Genomic DNA, 15,753 nt, shown 5'->3' with positions numbered 1-15,753 from the left:
AAAAAAAACAAAAAAAAAAAAAAAAAAAAAAAAAAAAAAAAAAAAAAAAATTCACATGAAAAACTATAAAGTACTCTTCTGTAAAAATATCTTGCTTTATATAATCTTAGTGAATAAATTACTAAATTTTATTTGCTGTAGACTATACATTCTTTAAGATTATCACAGAAGGAGATATCTGTGAATCTCTATTGTGTCCTGCATTCATCAGTGAGATGTAAAATGAATTATTAACTAAAATCGGAATCTACATAAAATCACATCCCCAAAAGCTGGCTTTAAAATCAGAGCTGTGTTTCCTGAGTTTGGAATGGCTACAAATGCAAACATTTCCTCATTGTAAAGGTGTTTCTAGGTACAGCTTCAGATGGACCATTTTAATGGTCACACGTTCTAACAGTGCGAGGAATCTGTAAAAATACTGTGACTCCCATGCTCATTGTAAAAAAGGTCTGTGAATTTGCACGTGTGTGTGATACAGCAATAATGTTATTTATTTTTAACAAATACATCATTTTATTATTTTCTAGAGCTCCCCTTGGAATTGATATTTCAAAAAGAGTTGAAGAAGATTCCATCAAGGTCCCAAAACTTAAAAAAGATATGATGGTTAGTATCTTAAAAAGTAACTTAGTAAAGTAAATGCAACTATAAATTGTTCAATAAAAACTTTCAATGCTGTTGCATTTACTGACAGTACTTAGTTTACAAGTGTTGAAAATCACCTCAGAGAAATAAATGCTGTGTCGTACCACCAAAATTATTCCAGTTACTGTTCCACAACTGTCTTGAGTTCTAGGTATTAGAACAATAAAAAAAAATTAAAAGTGTACTTTCTAATAAATATAAACTTATGCAAATGAAAATATATCCATTATTTAGCCTTTATAACTTATTATAAATATAGAAACCTGATTATATATGCCATATTATAATTTAACAATATAATTCATATAAGGTTTAGAATTTACACTACACGTTAAAAAAAATTCATACCTTCCATGCTTGAAAAGTTACAGAAAGTAAACACAAGAGCGCACAGATTTTCAAGATCTCAACGTGTTAGCTGTGCCAGTACAACTGAATTTCAACAGTACCTAGTTTTCTGCTACTTGTGTGAGAAGCCTACTCTTACTTATACAAAATTAAAATTTTGGGGTATAGGGCTAGTGCCTTTTAATTTTCTGCTTTTTTTTTTTTAATAAGCAGGTCAATAAAGCTAATCACAGTGTAAGTAAGTGAGCTATTAAGATGCAAATTCTGAGTTTTGATGTGAATAATGGGTTATTTGACCTTGCCTTTTGATAATTAGACATTATTATTCATTGCAGTGGTATTTACTGGAATAAACACTTCAAGTATTAAGTACCTCTTCGATAGCAGTTTTCTAGTTCATAATGTGTATGTTTAAAATTGCCTCCATTTAAATACAAACAAGTAATTGGGATTTGTGGGACAGTTATAAGCAGACGAGTAAGTTGCCTGCTTTTTAAATTTTTTTCAACTCAAGGGCAAGATGTAACAAATTAGCAAGGTACGTGCATTATTTTTTCTCCCAGTAAATTTTTGTAAGAACTTTTAAGATCCCTCATTGAACAGAAAGCATTGGAACAGTACATAGTATTTACATTTTATTACATAGTATTTCTGGAGTCTCATTTTCATGGGATTTCAACTACAAGTAATCTATCTTCTAGTAAAGTAATTTATATCATTAAGTAGTTTTATCTTCTTGGTAAAGTAATACATCATTTAATAAATTTAACTATCACATTTCATATGCCCTATCCAGCAGTATGTTTATACATCTGTCTGATTCCAACATAGGTGAAAGACTGGAATTTGTGAATATAACAGTGAGCAAAACCTTTTTTCCCTCCATATCATAACTGATCTGTCTGTTATCCCAGTTTTTAGTGCTGGTCCTACCATACTTGGGACCAACAAGCCAGTCAGTCTTGCTGCTCAGAAGTCTCTCCCTGCTTCCAAACTTTCTGAACACAGAGGAGGAAGAAATCCCTATATAGCTGTGTTCTGAGATGATAGAGTAAATGCTGATAAAATCCAATACATATATCCCCTCAGGGTCACAGCCTTATGAACTGGAGGTAGAGTGGTTCCAGTATATCCCAGGCCTCCCAAAACTACTGTTGTTTGGACCAGAGAGCTTGATTCTAACACCACAGAAACTTTCTTGTGTGATACTACACACAAGTTAATGGGTCACTATTATGTTTATCTCAATTAAGTGGGAGTTTATAGAGAAAAGACGATTTTTTTTTTAAATTGAAAAAAATACTTAAAAGCTCTTCCAAAACAAGTAAATGGGAACAATGCCCCAAGTCATTCTATTAAAGACTTTTTGAAATATTTAAATGGAGATGTCTTGTAACAAGGGATTAGAAATGCTATCATGACAATTTCCTGGCCGATCTCAGTAAATGAAATAAAACAGATTACACCATTGGTTCAAAATCTGTGCTCAATGAGTAGTTACTAATGGCCTTTTGATGAACTGTGATTATGGAGCACACAAGGTCTTGAAAGGTTTGCTTCAATGTCTCATTCTGTACATTTATTTTAAACTGTGGTTGAAAATTGAAAGCACAAAAGGAAGTGGTGAAATTGCGGCTTATACTGTTTTGAAAGGAACTGCTAACACTTATGAATGCCTACTTCGAAATACAAGGATCTTTGGTTTTAAAAAAAAAATAAAATTCAGTAGACTAGACTAGTACACTTAAACAAATACAATACACCAACTAGGAATAATGAGATAGATTTGTAGGACTGTAATGGAATCAAATCTAATATGAATCAACAATACAATGCTAAGAGAGTCTTTATTTATACTTGGTCTTTATTATAGGAATAACACATAAGAGAAAAATACAGGGCTGGGTTTTTCTGCTGCAGTCACAGGCTAACTAAAACAATGAAGGTGATAATACGGAAGAACTCTCAGTTTATTAAAATGTGTCATAAAACCAGTGTTCAGTTGCTCTTCATTGCAGGAAGGATTAAAGTATTTAGCTTAATTTGCAGAAAATGCTTAAAAAACTATTAGGAAAAGCTTTCTATTTTAAAGGAAGGGAAGTAATGGAGTATGTTACCTATTGAAACAGGTTCCTCAATCACTGCATGTTACGTATTAAAATAACATCAACACCTAACTGCTTACATCAGTAAAATGACCAATAGAATTGCAGCTTCAGAAGCCTTACCAGTGATCGGCAAACGTGGAAGCTGAAGTACAATTTTGATTTCATGTTTAATAGTGCTTTGCCTCTTTATACAGATCATTTGCACGCATCACAGCAAATTAAACCAATGTCTACTGAGAAGCATCCCTCAGGGAATAGTTTAAAACTTCTCAGGTGAATCTGTTTTGATCATTCTTCAGACTGCTATTGTGCCATCCAGAAATGCCACCTAAAGGCTATGCTGCTTTTAGGGCAATGCTGTCCTTACAATTAAGGTATCTTGTGCCAGCTTGTACAGTTCAGTATTAGCAACAAATATTCTTACAGCATAGTCACTTGAGAATTAAGTACTGAACTCTGTATTGGCCTGGTCTATAAGAACTACGTAGATAATCAAGCAACAATGTAAATCTAGACAAACTTGTTAACTCCTGGAGCAAGCATGTTCTTTCCTTATCTCTGATGCTAATTTTAACCAAGTACAATATTCTTTTATAGTTTATTAGCTGTAAAGACATACAGATGCATCCATTCCAAGACAGACAGCAAACTAGAATCATGATCTCTAATGAAATATTCTTTACTGACAGAGTACCAACATGAAAATCAGTTCCCCCATGGACATAAAAATACTCATTCTGTGCATCTTGAAAATGCTGACGTTTGAAATTTGGTCCAAAAAACCCACACAGAGGTAGTTCTCTTTCAGTTTTAACTCCACAAGAAAAAAAAAAAAAAAAAAGTGGGTTTTTTTTTTCTTTAGAAGTAGCAACACAACAATAGCTTAAAACACTAAAGTTATTTTAGTACTTAATATATAAAAGATATAAATATATTATCATTTAAACATAAAAAATCTACAAAATATATCTGGATGATATAAAAATATCAATGTCAAATTTGAATTTTAAAAATCAGTAAATTTACAGTTTTCTTACTCGAATATGGCTGAAGATGTTTACTAAATTTGGGATTTCCATCTTCTTTTTAAACCCCAGTAAAAATGGAATCAGAGGTCATTATCTTGAGGTACTCTATATTCCTGCAGATAGCTATGATTTTTTCCAATTGTTTCTTCAGAAGCTTTTGCTGAAGAGCTAACCTCTGCTGCAGTCTGGTATGTTATTGTATCTTAATAGGTCTCTGTTGATCTTATCACATTGGTGAACCTATTCACTGCATCAAACCTAAATATATTTTCATGTAGCTCAACTTGTGTAGTGCCAAGTGTCAATTTAAATAGCATATTGCATAAAGATTTTTTTTTTCCACCTGTATTGTTTGGGTTGTAAGTTGGATCTTCATTCGTATTTTCATCATACGTTCCCTATAATCATGTTTAGTGGAAATATCAATTAGACCTGCAAAATAGGAATGAGTACAAAAATCTACAAGATCAAATGAAACGCTTCAGAACACTATCGTTGCCTGCCATAAAAATAGGTTTGTACCATCTAAATGTAAACATTATTAATTTTTAAAAATGTATTTGTCAGATGCACTTCACTGTTGCATCTCTAACCTGGAAGTACTTCTATTAATATGTTGGGAATTATTAGTTCTATGTAAGTTAGAAAGTCAAAAGATTCTTTAGTCTCTAACACCACCTTATTTATTATATAGCAAGGCAACTAATTTTAAATCTTAATTACATAGATATGACAAATAGTATAAATAAAACTATTTAAAATGTTGAGGGGGGAAGCATCTATCTTTAGAGATGTATTTTGAAGAATTCATAAGCCTGGAGCTCTTGTTATTCTTAGAGAGAGCTTCCAAGAACTGAAAACTTCTGAAAACCTGACCAATCACTTAATTATCACAGTGGAAGCTGAGCTCTTTTGGAAATGTGTTAATTTACAGTAATTCATATCAGCTTATAAATTTGCATGACAGCCAATGATCTATAGTTTTTCAAGTAATGATCCCAGCTTTTAGGAATGCCACGTATCAACTACATGCAATATTAGGTATTTTTTTAATAGGAATGTTTTTGTACTTACCTCCTGAACAATACTCAAAAAATATTTCCATCTGTTTGAGATTTCCCATCTGTATCAATGTTCATTTCAAAGCACCAAAACTCTGTAAGACACATTTCCCCGAGTATGCATGCCCCAAACTACTACCATGTAGTCAACACTGATCAAAATTAGTCCAATTTTTGTATCAGCTGGAGGAACCTGACAAGAAGTGCTGCAACAGTAATTTGCATCTGAACTGATGAAAGGTTTAAACAGCAAATTCCAAAATCTGATGGACTTCTTAATAATACAAGGGCATATCTGAATGCATCAGTGCTAGCAAAGTTGCTGTCTGGGTACGTGGGGTTTTTTAGCTGGCCCAGCAGCCTCTCACTGGGAAGCTCTACTGAGCACTTTATGTCATCTTTTGAAGCCAACCAACTAGAGGACACTGTACTAATTAATTCTTGCTACTTACTTCTGTCAGACTTCACAAACAAGGCACTAGCATTTTTCTGTGCTACAAAGTCTGACAAGCAGGTTGCCTCATCAGCTTATTCAGCTCTGGGGAACATCTGTCAAAGGTGAGCATTCTTCAAGAATATTCTCCAGTTTCTAAAATACAAAACTTAGAGAGGCTAACAAATAAAGAGAGAGAATATTATTTAATAAAGAACTGTACTAGTATTTGCAAGAAAAGAATAAATTTCTTAAGGACAAGATTAAAAGACAGTAACATTCCTGTAGGTTGCTCCAAAATGTTATAGAACGTGATTTCAATACATCACGTACTTTAATTTCTCCCCCCTATGGAACCAAACATTTGGTCAAGAAACTCTATAAATAATATTAAGTGTACTATAAATAACAACGATAAATTAATTTCTCAAGAATAACTGGATAAATGGAAAAATTTGCCAACACCAAATGATACGGTTTCTTTTTAAAACTACTACCTAAAATTATTTAGAAGCCTTCCAAAATTATTTCTCATCTTTCTCTAAATATGAGGCCTCAGTTTGGCAAATAAATTATTTGCCTGGGTACAAAAAGCACAACTTTTTGCTTAGGGTCCTAGGTGACACATAACTTCTAGAATCGCTCCAACACTACTACAGAGATAACAATGAGCAATAGTCACATTTCATCAGCCTAATGTTCCTCTTGGTCCAGTCTCCACCTGCTTTGGAGCATGATGTAAGAACTCTTGCAAACACCCCAGGGTAAGGTACTAGGGAGTCAGTTTTCCTCAGAGCACCAGTAAGAAATCTGCCAGCGCTTTGAAGCAGCCTGAAATTTAAGGTTTTTTAATAAGTATTTCTTCACAGACTTGACAAATTACTTTGAAAAATCTACTTACACCCCTAGAGATACTTTGTAGGAATAGATACATTATATTATGCTTTATATTATGCTTTATTCTGGTAGGATTTTTCCTTTCTCTACTTAATTGGACATACATAAAAACCAGAACTGTAAGGTAGCACGCTGAATACTAAGCTCCGACCTTACCAAAAACACTGGAGCATGCATCCACTTTTTCTTACATTAACTTTGCAATCCTTCCATACACAACTAGAAAGACAAGCTTCTCTTCAGAGGAATTCCATTCACATTTTTATTTAAACCCCATGATTGTATCCACATACTCACCCAGCCTGCCTTTTTTTTTTTTTTTTGGAGACCTTTATTTTGTTTTATTCAAAAGAGATCTTCCTTAAAGTAAACAATGGATGCTTTGCAATTTTAGAAGCAAAAGTAGCAGAGCTAAAGCTAAAGGACAGTCAGCAAGCTAGGGAGCCAATGAGGGATGAAGAACTGTCTGGAGGGAGTTTCCCAGTTTCTCTGGGAGCCGAGGGAGCCTGAGGCTGAGGACTACCAACCAACCAGCCCTGCAGAACTGGCCAAGGGCTGGGAGGCTGCACAGGATGGCCCCAAAGTACCCAGGGGGTGTGTGGGGTGTCCATTTCTCAAGTAATGAAAGGGCAAGCATGATGCTTGGAGGGCAGATCTCCAAGAGGCGACAAGGCCAGAGATCCTCAGCTCTTTTTGGCTCTGGCAACCCAGATCAGCTCCTCGCTGCACCCCCCCTTCTAAAACCATAACCTGAACCCTCTCCTAAAGCATAGCTGCAAGACCAGCTCTGTTCTACAACACAGGAAAATCTACTGTACTGAATTCAATATGCGTGACAGATTGGACAGATTCAATACGCTTTTTGTGACACTGATATTGATTAGGAAGGGTGGGAAAGCCGACCTTTGGCTATTCTCTCTTCCCCAGAGCCCAGTATTCCCTTCCCCACCGAGGATGAGTGAGCCTACATGTATTACTTTGATGATTAATAATGTGTAAAAAACCAGACCAAATATTCTAAAAAAACTCCAAAGATTTACTGAATTTACATACAGAATAAATGCAACATCTCAATATGTAGCTTTATAATTCATCTACTGAAAATAACTTCAGTCTGCTGCATGTGTCAGATGCTTTTTCACTGTTGCTCTCTAGTTTTGCAATCCGAGATCCAAACTGTACAGCCCTTTTTGGCAAAATAGTCGAGGCTGTAAGGCCAAACTCCTTAGCAGCAAGGCGCAGAATCAACTTCTCACCAATTCCTCGAGGTAAAGTCAAGTCAGCTTTTTCTGAGATGGGCAGAGAATTGAGGAATGAAACAACATCTTCATCAAGAAAAGGAAACCTGAAAGGAAGATATACATGGGGAAAGACCCTTTAAAAACCTCATACAAATAATCTTGGTTTTCCCCTTTACCACATGCAAAGACTTAAAAGTCTGTATCAATTCCTAACTATAGATGTACCTTAGATGTTAGTGTCACAGTACAGAGGCAAGTCCCCAAAGCAGTTACACTGTCTTGGAGAAAGGAAACATAATATATCCCGTTAAACTCATAAGCCTGAAAGTTTTCAAAAGTCAGGCAAAGAAAAGAGTGAGAACAAGCATCAGAAGTGTTGAGTTCATACAAAAGTTAAGAAAATCAGAAAATACAATGGAAGAGCAAGACAAATTTTAAAGTAACACTTCTCAAGATAACTTCTAAGTATTTAAAAATACTGTATGAAGCTACACTGTAATTTTGAAACAAAAATATTTACACAACAAATTCTGACAACATTCCAAATTCCAGGCGTTCATATCTAACCACATGCATGATTAGCAGCATTGCCTGTCCACCACTGCAACTGTTTTTTTGCTAAACTGAAAATGTGCAACTAAGAACAGGTTTGGAAAAACACTGGCTCAAAGATCACATGAAAAGACCTTTCATGCACCTGAGTGGCCTCCGCTACACCTAAAGAATTTTTTGCAAGTTGGTGGTAGCATGGAGGAAGTAAGCACAAATCAAATGATTCTTTAACTACTCTGACTTAACAACCAGGAAATGCAGTGGATATTGATCATGCCTTTACTGCATGGACAGGAATGCGTGGCTTCTATGTTATGTTGTCATTTTCCAAAAGTCACTCCCCAAATGACCACACCAGAACACTTCAAAGTTGCACAGATGACTGTTCCACTTAAAATCATAAAACCAACTTGATTTTGCCTATTTCAACATCTGTTGCTGCTTCTTAAAACTTCTAGATAGAAATCCAATGTTCAAGTTGCTAAATTTCCTTCAGTAACTCTTCCACAGTACTACAGACCACTTTTTAAAAAAACAAAAATCCCCACAACACAGTACACATAATGAAACTGCAACAGAACTTGAGACAGTAAAATGCATAGAAGTTTCAATTAAGCTTTCTGTTAGAGTGTTAAAATCCGAATCTAACTGGCAAAACCAGTTTTGCTTCATGTTAAAACAATAGTACCTGGCTTCTTTCCCATGATCACCAATAATCCTGTCATCTCTACCAAGATTTCTAGAAGAAATGCGATCTAAGTCCACTTCAAGTTCTTTATTCAGGCCTTCTAAGCCATATTTTTTGAAGCAAACACGATGTCGAGAATACCCAGCAAGCTGTTCATCTGCTCCAATTCCTGTAAGCACAACCTAAGAAAGCAGAATAAAAGAAATTTTTCTTAGTATCTATACAAGCTAATAATATGTAACAGATCCTATAGACATTTAACTACATTTTAAGGAGTATAACTTTAATACACATATTCTAAATACATTACCTATCATGATGGGATATGCCTTACACATTTACAGAGCCTGAAACAGTTCCAAATAAAGTCACTGGAAACTTGAAATAGGTTCACAATCAGACCTAAATTACAAACATTTCTACTGATGGAAGGAAGAAACACCAAAATAATGTATGCATCACAAATACACCAGTATCTTTGAAGAATGTCTTTGTTAGTTTCTGTTACAATAAACAGCATTTGTTAAACACCAGCCTTTATCAAAAAATTGTTGCCAAAGATCACGTGGTATGTTCTAAATAGTTATCTAAATGTACACCCAGATTACTATTCCTTTACCAGCTACTGGCTTAGTAACAACTGCATTACACAAAGTAAAAATGTCTCATATTGTTCTGTCTACGCAATAAGTACATAAAATGTTACGAAGAGAAAAAAACACTACTATATCTGGTCCATTACTGTGCCTTCAACAGCAATTCACTATAAAAGTGGAAGTCTCTTAACATAAATAGTCAAGTGTGTTTTACCACCAGTGTGTGCACTGGCTAGAGATCAACTAATTTTTTACCTGTGCACAGTAGTAAGTAACAGATGGGAAAATGACACTTTCGCTTTATGTTTTATTAACTCATGACTCATTTCAACATATTCTGGACCTAAGATGAATTTGTATGTTTCGCAAATCTGAGATGTACATCCTTAAGTAGATCAGTCAACTAAATCAACTGTGTTCTATAGTAGTAGTTTTTAAGCAAACTATTGCGTTTGTTGGAGGGGGTTTTTTTTGTGGTTTTAGGATCTAGCAATTAGTAGAAAAGTAACAGGAGCCTCAAAAAGCACAGGCAGCAGTGGACTGCAAACTCCTGAAACTAAATAGTGTATTCTTCCCTACACAACCCATCAGGAAATTGGGAAGCGAGAAGTAAGAATCAAATTCCCAAGAAAATCATCTAGTTAGTAAGAAGATTTTACTTAATACTACATACATCAAAATAAGTTACAAAAAAGGAAAGAATGACTTTTTTTAGTTCTGCCCTTCAATCATACTCTAATTACAAAAAATTCCAAGTGGTCATCTTTTCTGCCATTATTATTTGCTATTTTGTCACATAAGTAGCCTGCCTAAATAAGAAGCTAGTAATTTTACAAGGGATGGGATGCTGGCACAAAACAATACTACTTAATAATTCATTAACATTTATCTCTAAATTTGTTAACCTATTCAGTTTGGACTGAATAGCTGTTACCCACTACTGGAGTTCAAACACCAAAAATGCTAGATGATGGTTATTATTTTTTTCCTAGTCATATTGTTGCTTATTCAAGCTCAATGAAAAGCCATACACATTACATGACAAAATAACTGAATGCAGTTTTTAACTCCAGAATTAAACAAAGATTATAATTACAGAATATTCTACATTCTGCCACTGAATTTCAGAAGCCTTGTGAGTATTAAAGAACCCTGCTGATTTCTGAAACAGAACTGGTTTTACATTCACAGGTCAAACATAAGGCAGAAAACAATAAAATCAGTACCTTTGCAGGACTTTTATATGGTTTCAGTTCTCCTTGGTTACTAATAAAACCCTCCCCTCTGGAAGCAAACCAAAGTGCACAGCCAATGCTGTCATCCAAGACTGTATCCAGTGGATAAATTAAGTGATTAATGCATTGTTGTCTCATTTTTTTCAATTCCTCTAGTGTAACATTAATTTCCACAAAGTTCCAGGTTCTTGAAGGGTTAATGGCTTCTAATTCTTTCAGTCCTGCCCTACCAGTGATTCTGTCAGGAACATCAAAGCAAGATAAATGAGCACCATTTTTAGCATCAAGATCTTGACAACTTTCTTGAGGACAAAGCAAATCAAGCTTTACTTCCTGGTTGGTATGTTTTTTAGCAGTGCCCTTTTGCTTAGCTTGTTCTTTTATCATGAAGGCTACATTGAGAAGATCAATTGGCTCTTCCAAAGGCACATGTTTATCAGCAAGGGCTGCAATAACCATAGAATCAATGCCACCAGAGAAGAGCACCGCAACATGTGCTTTCCTATTAGACATGCCTGGAACTTCTCTTGTTTTCTGATCTTCATCTCTAAAGAGAGATAAAACCCGTCTCTTCACCGCTTCATTTAAAACATCAATAAACCGACAGACTAATTTTTTCTTGGGTTCCTCTGCAAGAAATCCTTGAAGGGTTTCTACAGAAACTGCATGGATAATGTTGCTAGTATTAGTGCCTGGACATTCACCTAAAGCTTCAGAAATTGTTTTATTTAAGGGGATAACTGGTGCTCTGAGACATAGTTTTGATTCATTCATCACAAGATGTATGTGGTTCGGTAAGTCTTTTGAAACTTGGTCCAGAACATTAAGGAATATTTCTTCTGCTGTTTTCTCTGTGCAGCTGTACTTCCAAGGAAACAATGTTAAAGACAAAGATTTAGTTGTTGCATAAGCTTTGAGATCAATTTTGAAAATTCCAGATGCTGGGACTTCTTGCCATTGGTTACCTGATTCAGAATAAACACTTACAGATGTGAGACAGAAAGCACTGTCAACCTCATTACTGAATTGCCAAAGCAAACTACGACGACCAAAATAATCTCTACCAAACCATAAACTGTGTCTAGAAGCTTGATAATAAATAAAAGACCATGGACCCCGAAGTGATGAAAAGAGTGACAAAATGTCCGCTTCACTACTGCACAAGGCAAGATGATGAAACACTACTTTGGTGTCATTCTCTAGATCTCCTACATGCACACCATTGAAAATTTCCCCATTCCAAAGAAAAATATTGTTATTGGCATCTTCCAGAGGTTGAGGAGTCACCAGTCCTCTCAAGTGAAGTACATGGCCAGAAAACAGACACTCATAAGAGAGATCTGACACAGTTTTTATCAACTGTTGGCTACTGTCTGGTCCTCTTCTTCTAAGACGGCAGAGTATGTCTTTGTTAAAGAAATCATGAATAGCATGCTGGCTACACAAGGTAAGAACGCAACAAATACCACACATTGTGACTTTGAATTCAGATGCACTATTTCTTGATTTTAGCCTTTTCTGAATTTTCCATCTCCTGATGTGCCTTCTTTAATTCATCTAATGTATCTGTGTAAGAGAAAAATACACAAATAATCAGTTTCATAAACTAGTAAGTTTATGAGTGAATTTATGAATAGGTAAGTTTAAGAGCATATGTAAGAAATGAGCAACTCCAGCCACTTGTTCAATTAAAGAGATAAACATGAAACGCTAAGTAACAAAAGTGCTATGTTTGTGTTACATCGATACTATACCACACTGTATCTTATTCCTCTTTAATTATACAAAGATTATGATTTTTTTTTCTCACAAAGAAAGCTACCCTACAAGTATAAGAATTAGGGGAATGGCCAACTGTTGCCTATATAATCAATATGATTTACACATTTGTAATGATAAGAAGAGTGAACTGTCAATTAAAGGGTCAACACTATTAACTCAAATCAAAGGAAAGAAAATGAAAGTAGCAATTGTTCATTGCAGAAAATAAATTTATACTTCTAAATTTATACATTTCTAACACTTGTTCCATCATCAAGTCTCTTTATCATCCGTTCTCCTATCTTCATAATCTCACACATCCATTCTTTCAACTACCTAAAGATTTCTATCTTAACCTCCAGTTTAACTTGTCGTTATTGTCTTCCCACTCATCCCATGCAGTTTTTAGACTTTTTTTTGGTTGGGTTTTTTTTAAGGGACGAAGTGCTGTACAGCTTCCCAAAGGGCACTGAGAATAGTGACTCCTTTGTTGGGCAGATGTTCTCCCTCTTCCTACACCTTCAGCACTTGCTCTTTTATCACATCCATGTATCAAGTGGAAACACTTTTACATTTATCCAATCGAGAAAAACAAGCACTGTCTGAAGTCTACTTTGTATTTGATACGCAGTTGACAGGTTTTAATTTTGATATACCTTTGAAATCATTAACAGCTACAAATACAGCTTTTAAATAGTTAACTACTTGATCAACTTTTACACTGCAAACTTACTTTTGCATTGAGATAGTGTTTCTGTTCGGTCTACAAGGAAGAATATGTTGCTATTGGGTTGCTGCCTATAAACTTTCTGTAAAACAAAACCAACACTGCGTTAAGTCAAAGCAACAAAGTGTGGCAACCACACTGCAACAAAAGCTGATGTAGGTCCACCAAGATACCCCTTCACTTTTATGACAGAAGGATAAGTTCTGCCTTGACAACACCAACATTCTAATGTTGTACCACCAAAAACATTTCATGGTCAACCAATGACTATTCTGCTTTTCTCTTTTCCTCATACATGAGGGATCACATTCTATTTTAAAACACATACACATGGAAGGTAAGAATACTTCATAAAGTCTTCTGATCAACTCAAACATCTTAACAAAGTAACTCTGATAAAACATAAAAAGGCAAAAACCCCCACAAGGTACTGTATTTCACTGCACAAGTGTACATAATCAAATAATTTGGAGGACAAATTATTCTGAGAATAGCAGACAACGTCTGTATTAAAATCCGTATTAAATTAAAAGACAGCGTGCTCTGATTTTGCTTCCCCTTTTGTCTCTATGCTTATTTCTCTGATGCTAAAATTACATAGTCAAAAGCAAATTTGTAAATACTTACCCGGTTCTTCTTCAAATTAGAAAGCTCATCAACTACAACCTTCTGCTCTTTAATCTGAAAGGCAAAAGATGCACTTCAATTTAATAATTAAAAATAAACTACTGTATTGTAATCCTGGTGGTGAACACACTGATATTTTAAGACAGCTACATGCATTTATAGTTGCTGTTCTCCGAATGGACCGTTAAAGACAAAGTGGAAGTAGATATAAAAATGAAACACTTAACTTTCTAAAAATAGGTTATCTTGCATAGATTGATATTTTCTCCTACCCTCAAAAGCAATCACCACTGGGAAGCCAGAGTACCTCTAGCTATTTATAACCAGAGACCACATTTTTCCCCCAGAAGAAAAGAAAACATGCACACAACTAATAAAACATCAAATAACTTTAGAAAACAAAATTTAACATAATATCTACAATACTTTATATTACAGGTATTCTCCAGATTCAAAATGAAACCACTAAAACCCCCAAGACCCCTAAAACTGTATTAAGAGCAACAGAGGCCTTTCCATTGCTCCGGAGTTTTGCACGAACTTCCTTAGTGGGATTTACCACTCTGGTCAACTGCACTGGCAGAAGTGGCAGGTATTCCCATTTGCTTTTACAGCAGCAGCTACAAATGCCAAAGAACAATCAGGAGGACCATCATAAAAGCTAAAAATAGAACAAAATCTGGTCATCAGGCACTTAATGCTTTTTGCTAGAAACAAACAATATGGTTTTCTTCATTCTTCCTTTGTGTCTCCTAGAATTGGTACAACAGCAGAAAGCTGCCACAGAGCTAGGTTAGCCAAACTGAACATGGCCTACAGAAAAGACAACTTTTCCAGCAGCTACATTAATGTCTTATATTTACAATTCCAGCAGTGTCATCTCTTGGTACAGACTAAACCAGCCACTTTAGCACAACAGAAATTACAACCTGCAATGCTTTTATGTCCTAGCTTTACAGCTTCCCAGGCAATCAAAGATACCACTGACTTTACCCAATACTGCCATATGTCATTTTTTGAGGGAAAGCAGTTCCATAGGACTTGAGAGATTTCACACTAAACAAAGCTATTGGCACCAGAGCAAATCTGGGAAAACAGAGCAGATTTATGAGGAGTGCGAGCCTCTATGACTGAAATCCTTTAGGACTTTTTGAGTAGATAGACCTGAAGCAGATACTACTACAGAGAAAAACCTCACTGCGACTCACCTGACATTTCGAGCTCAACTTGGAGCAGTAAGAACCCCCAAACCCCAATCTGACAAGAGAGCTAACGGTGGCGCCGACAAGAACTGGCTACACGACAGAGGCTCTCCTCCGAGCCCTACAACGCAAACCCCGCACCACAGGAGCCCCAGCTTCCCGACAGGACGCGCCCTCCGCTTCCTCACGCTGATCACGCCCGAGGTTACAGGCTTCGCGGGGCCGCCGCCGACCCCCCGCCCGTCGGCAGCACGGCCCTGGATGTGCCTCAGCCCGCTCCACGCAGCCGAGAGCGCCGCGGGGATACCGGGGGCGGGGACGACGACACGGGGCCGCGGCCTCAGGCGCCGCCGTTGGCCGCACCGCGGCCCTCTCCCTCCTTCCCTCCTTCCCTCCCTCCCTCCCTCCCTCCCGGCAGCAGGCCGCCTCAGCTCACCCCCCGGCTCAGCTCCTCCTTGCGGCGCAGCTTCGCGCTCTCCCCCTCCTCCTGCCGCGGCGCGCGGCCCGACATTCCCCTCCCCCCGGCGCGCGCTCCGCCGGGGACCACGCGCACAAACCCGGTAACGGCAGGGGGGGGGGGCCGGCCGCCCCCCCTGCCCTC

At 36.6% G+C, this 15,753-nt stretch overlaps 2 protein-coding genes across 5 annotated transcripts in view; one reads left to right on the top strand and one right to left on the bottom strand.

Moving 5' to 3' along the window:
* OSGEPL1 (O-sialoglycoprotein endopeptidase-like 1) overlaps window positions 1–719 on the top strand; it is a 4,846-nt gene extending 4,127 nt beyond the window's left edge. The window contains exon 7 of the mRNA XM_010563782.1: window positions 531–719. Coding sequence (XP_010562084.1) covers window positions 531–642 — 112 coding nt within the window. The 3' untranslated portion in view covers window positions 643–719. The remainder of the gene's footprint in view (window positions 1–530) is intronic.
* Window positions 720–5,440: 4,721 nt separating this feature from the next.
* ASNSD1 (asparagine synthetase domain containing 1) lies at window positions 5,441–15,716 on the bottom strand. 4 transcript variants are annotated; one of them, XM_010563760.1, is made up of 7 exons: window positions 15,589–15,716; window positions 13,951–14,004; window positions 13,330–13,405; window positions 10,827–12,401; window positions 9,005–9,186; window positions 7,780–7,868; window positions 5,441–5,805 (listed from the first exon to the last, which is right to left on the bottom strand). In XM_010563760.1, the coding sequence occupies exons 4-7, from the start codon at window positions 12,306–12,308 to the stop codon at window positions 5,783–5,785; spliced, it is 1,776 nt and encodes a 591-aa protein (XP_010562062.1). In that variant the 5' UTR covers window positions 12,309–12,401; window positions 13,330–13,405; window positions 13,951–14,004; window positions 15,589–15,716; the 3' UTR covers window positions 5,441–5,782. The 4 variants fall into 4 exon arrangements, with proteins under 4 accessions (XP_010562062.1, XP_010562053.1, XP_010562044.1 ...); XM_010563751.1 differs by lacking the exon at window positions 5,441–5,805 and adding an exon at window positions 6,394–6,457; XM_010563742.1 differs by lacking the exon at window positions 5,441–5,805 and having other exon boundaries at window positions 7,539–7,868.
* Window positions 15,717–15,753: the final 37 nt, after the last annotated feature.

Source organism: Haliaeetus leucocephalus, unplaced genomic scaffold (genome assembly GCF_000737465.1).
Source record: "Haliaeetus leucocephalus isolate CR32 unplaced genomic scaffold, Haliaeetus_leucocephalus-4.0 Scaffold1, whole genome shotgun sequence".
In the NCBI taxonomy this organism is placed as follows: Eukaryota; Metazoa; Chordata; class Aves; order Accipitriformes; family Accipitridae; genus Haliaeetus; species Haliaeetus leucocephalus.
Note: the sequence above shows the minus strand (reverse complement) of the source record. Positions and strands in the feature narration are given on the sequence as shown.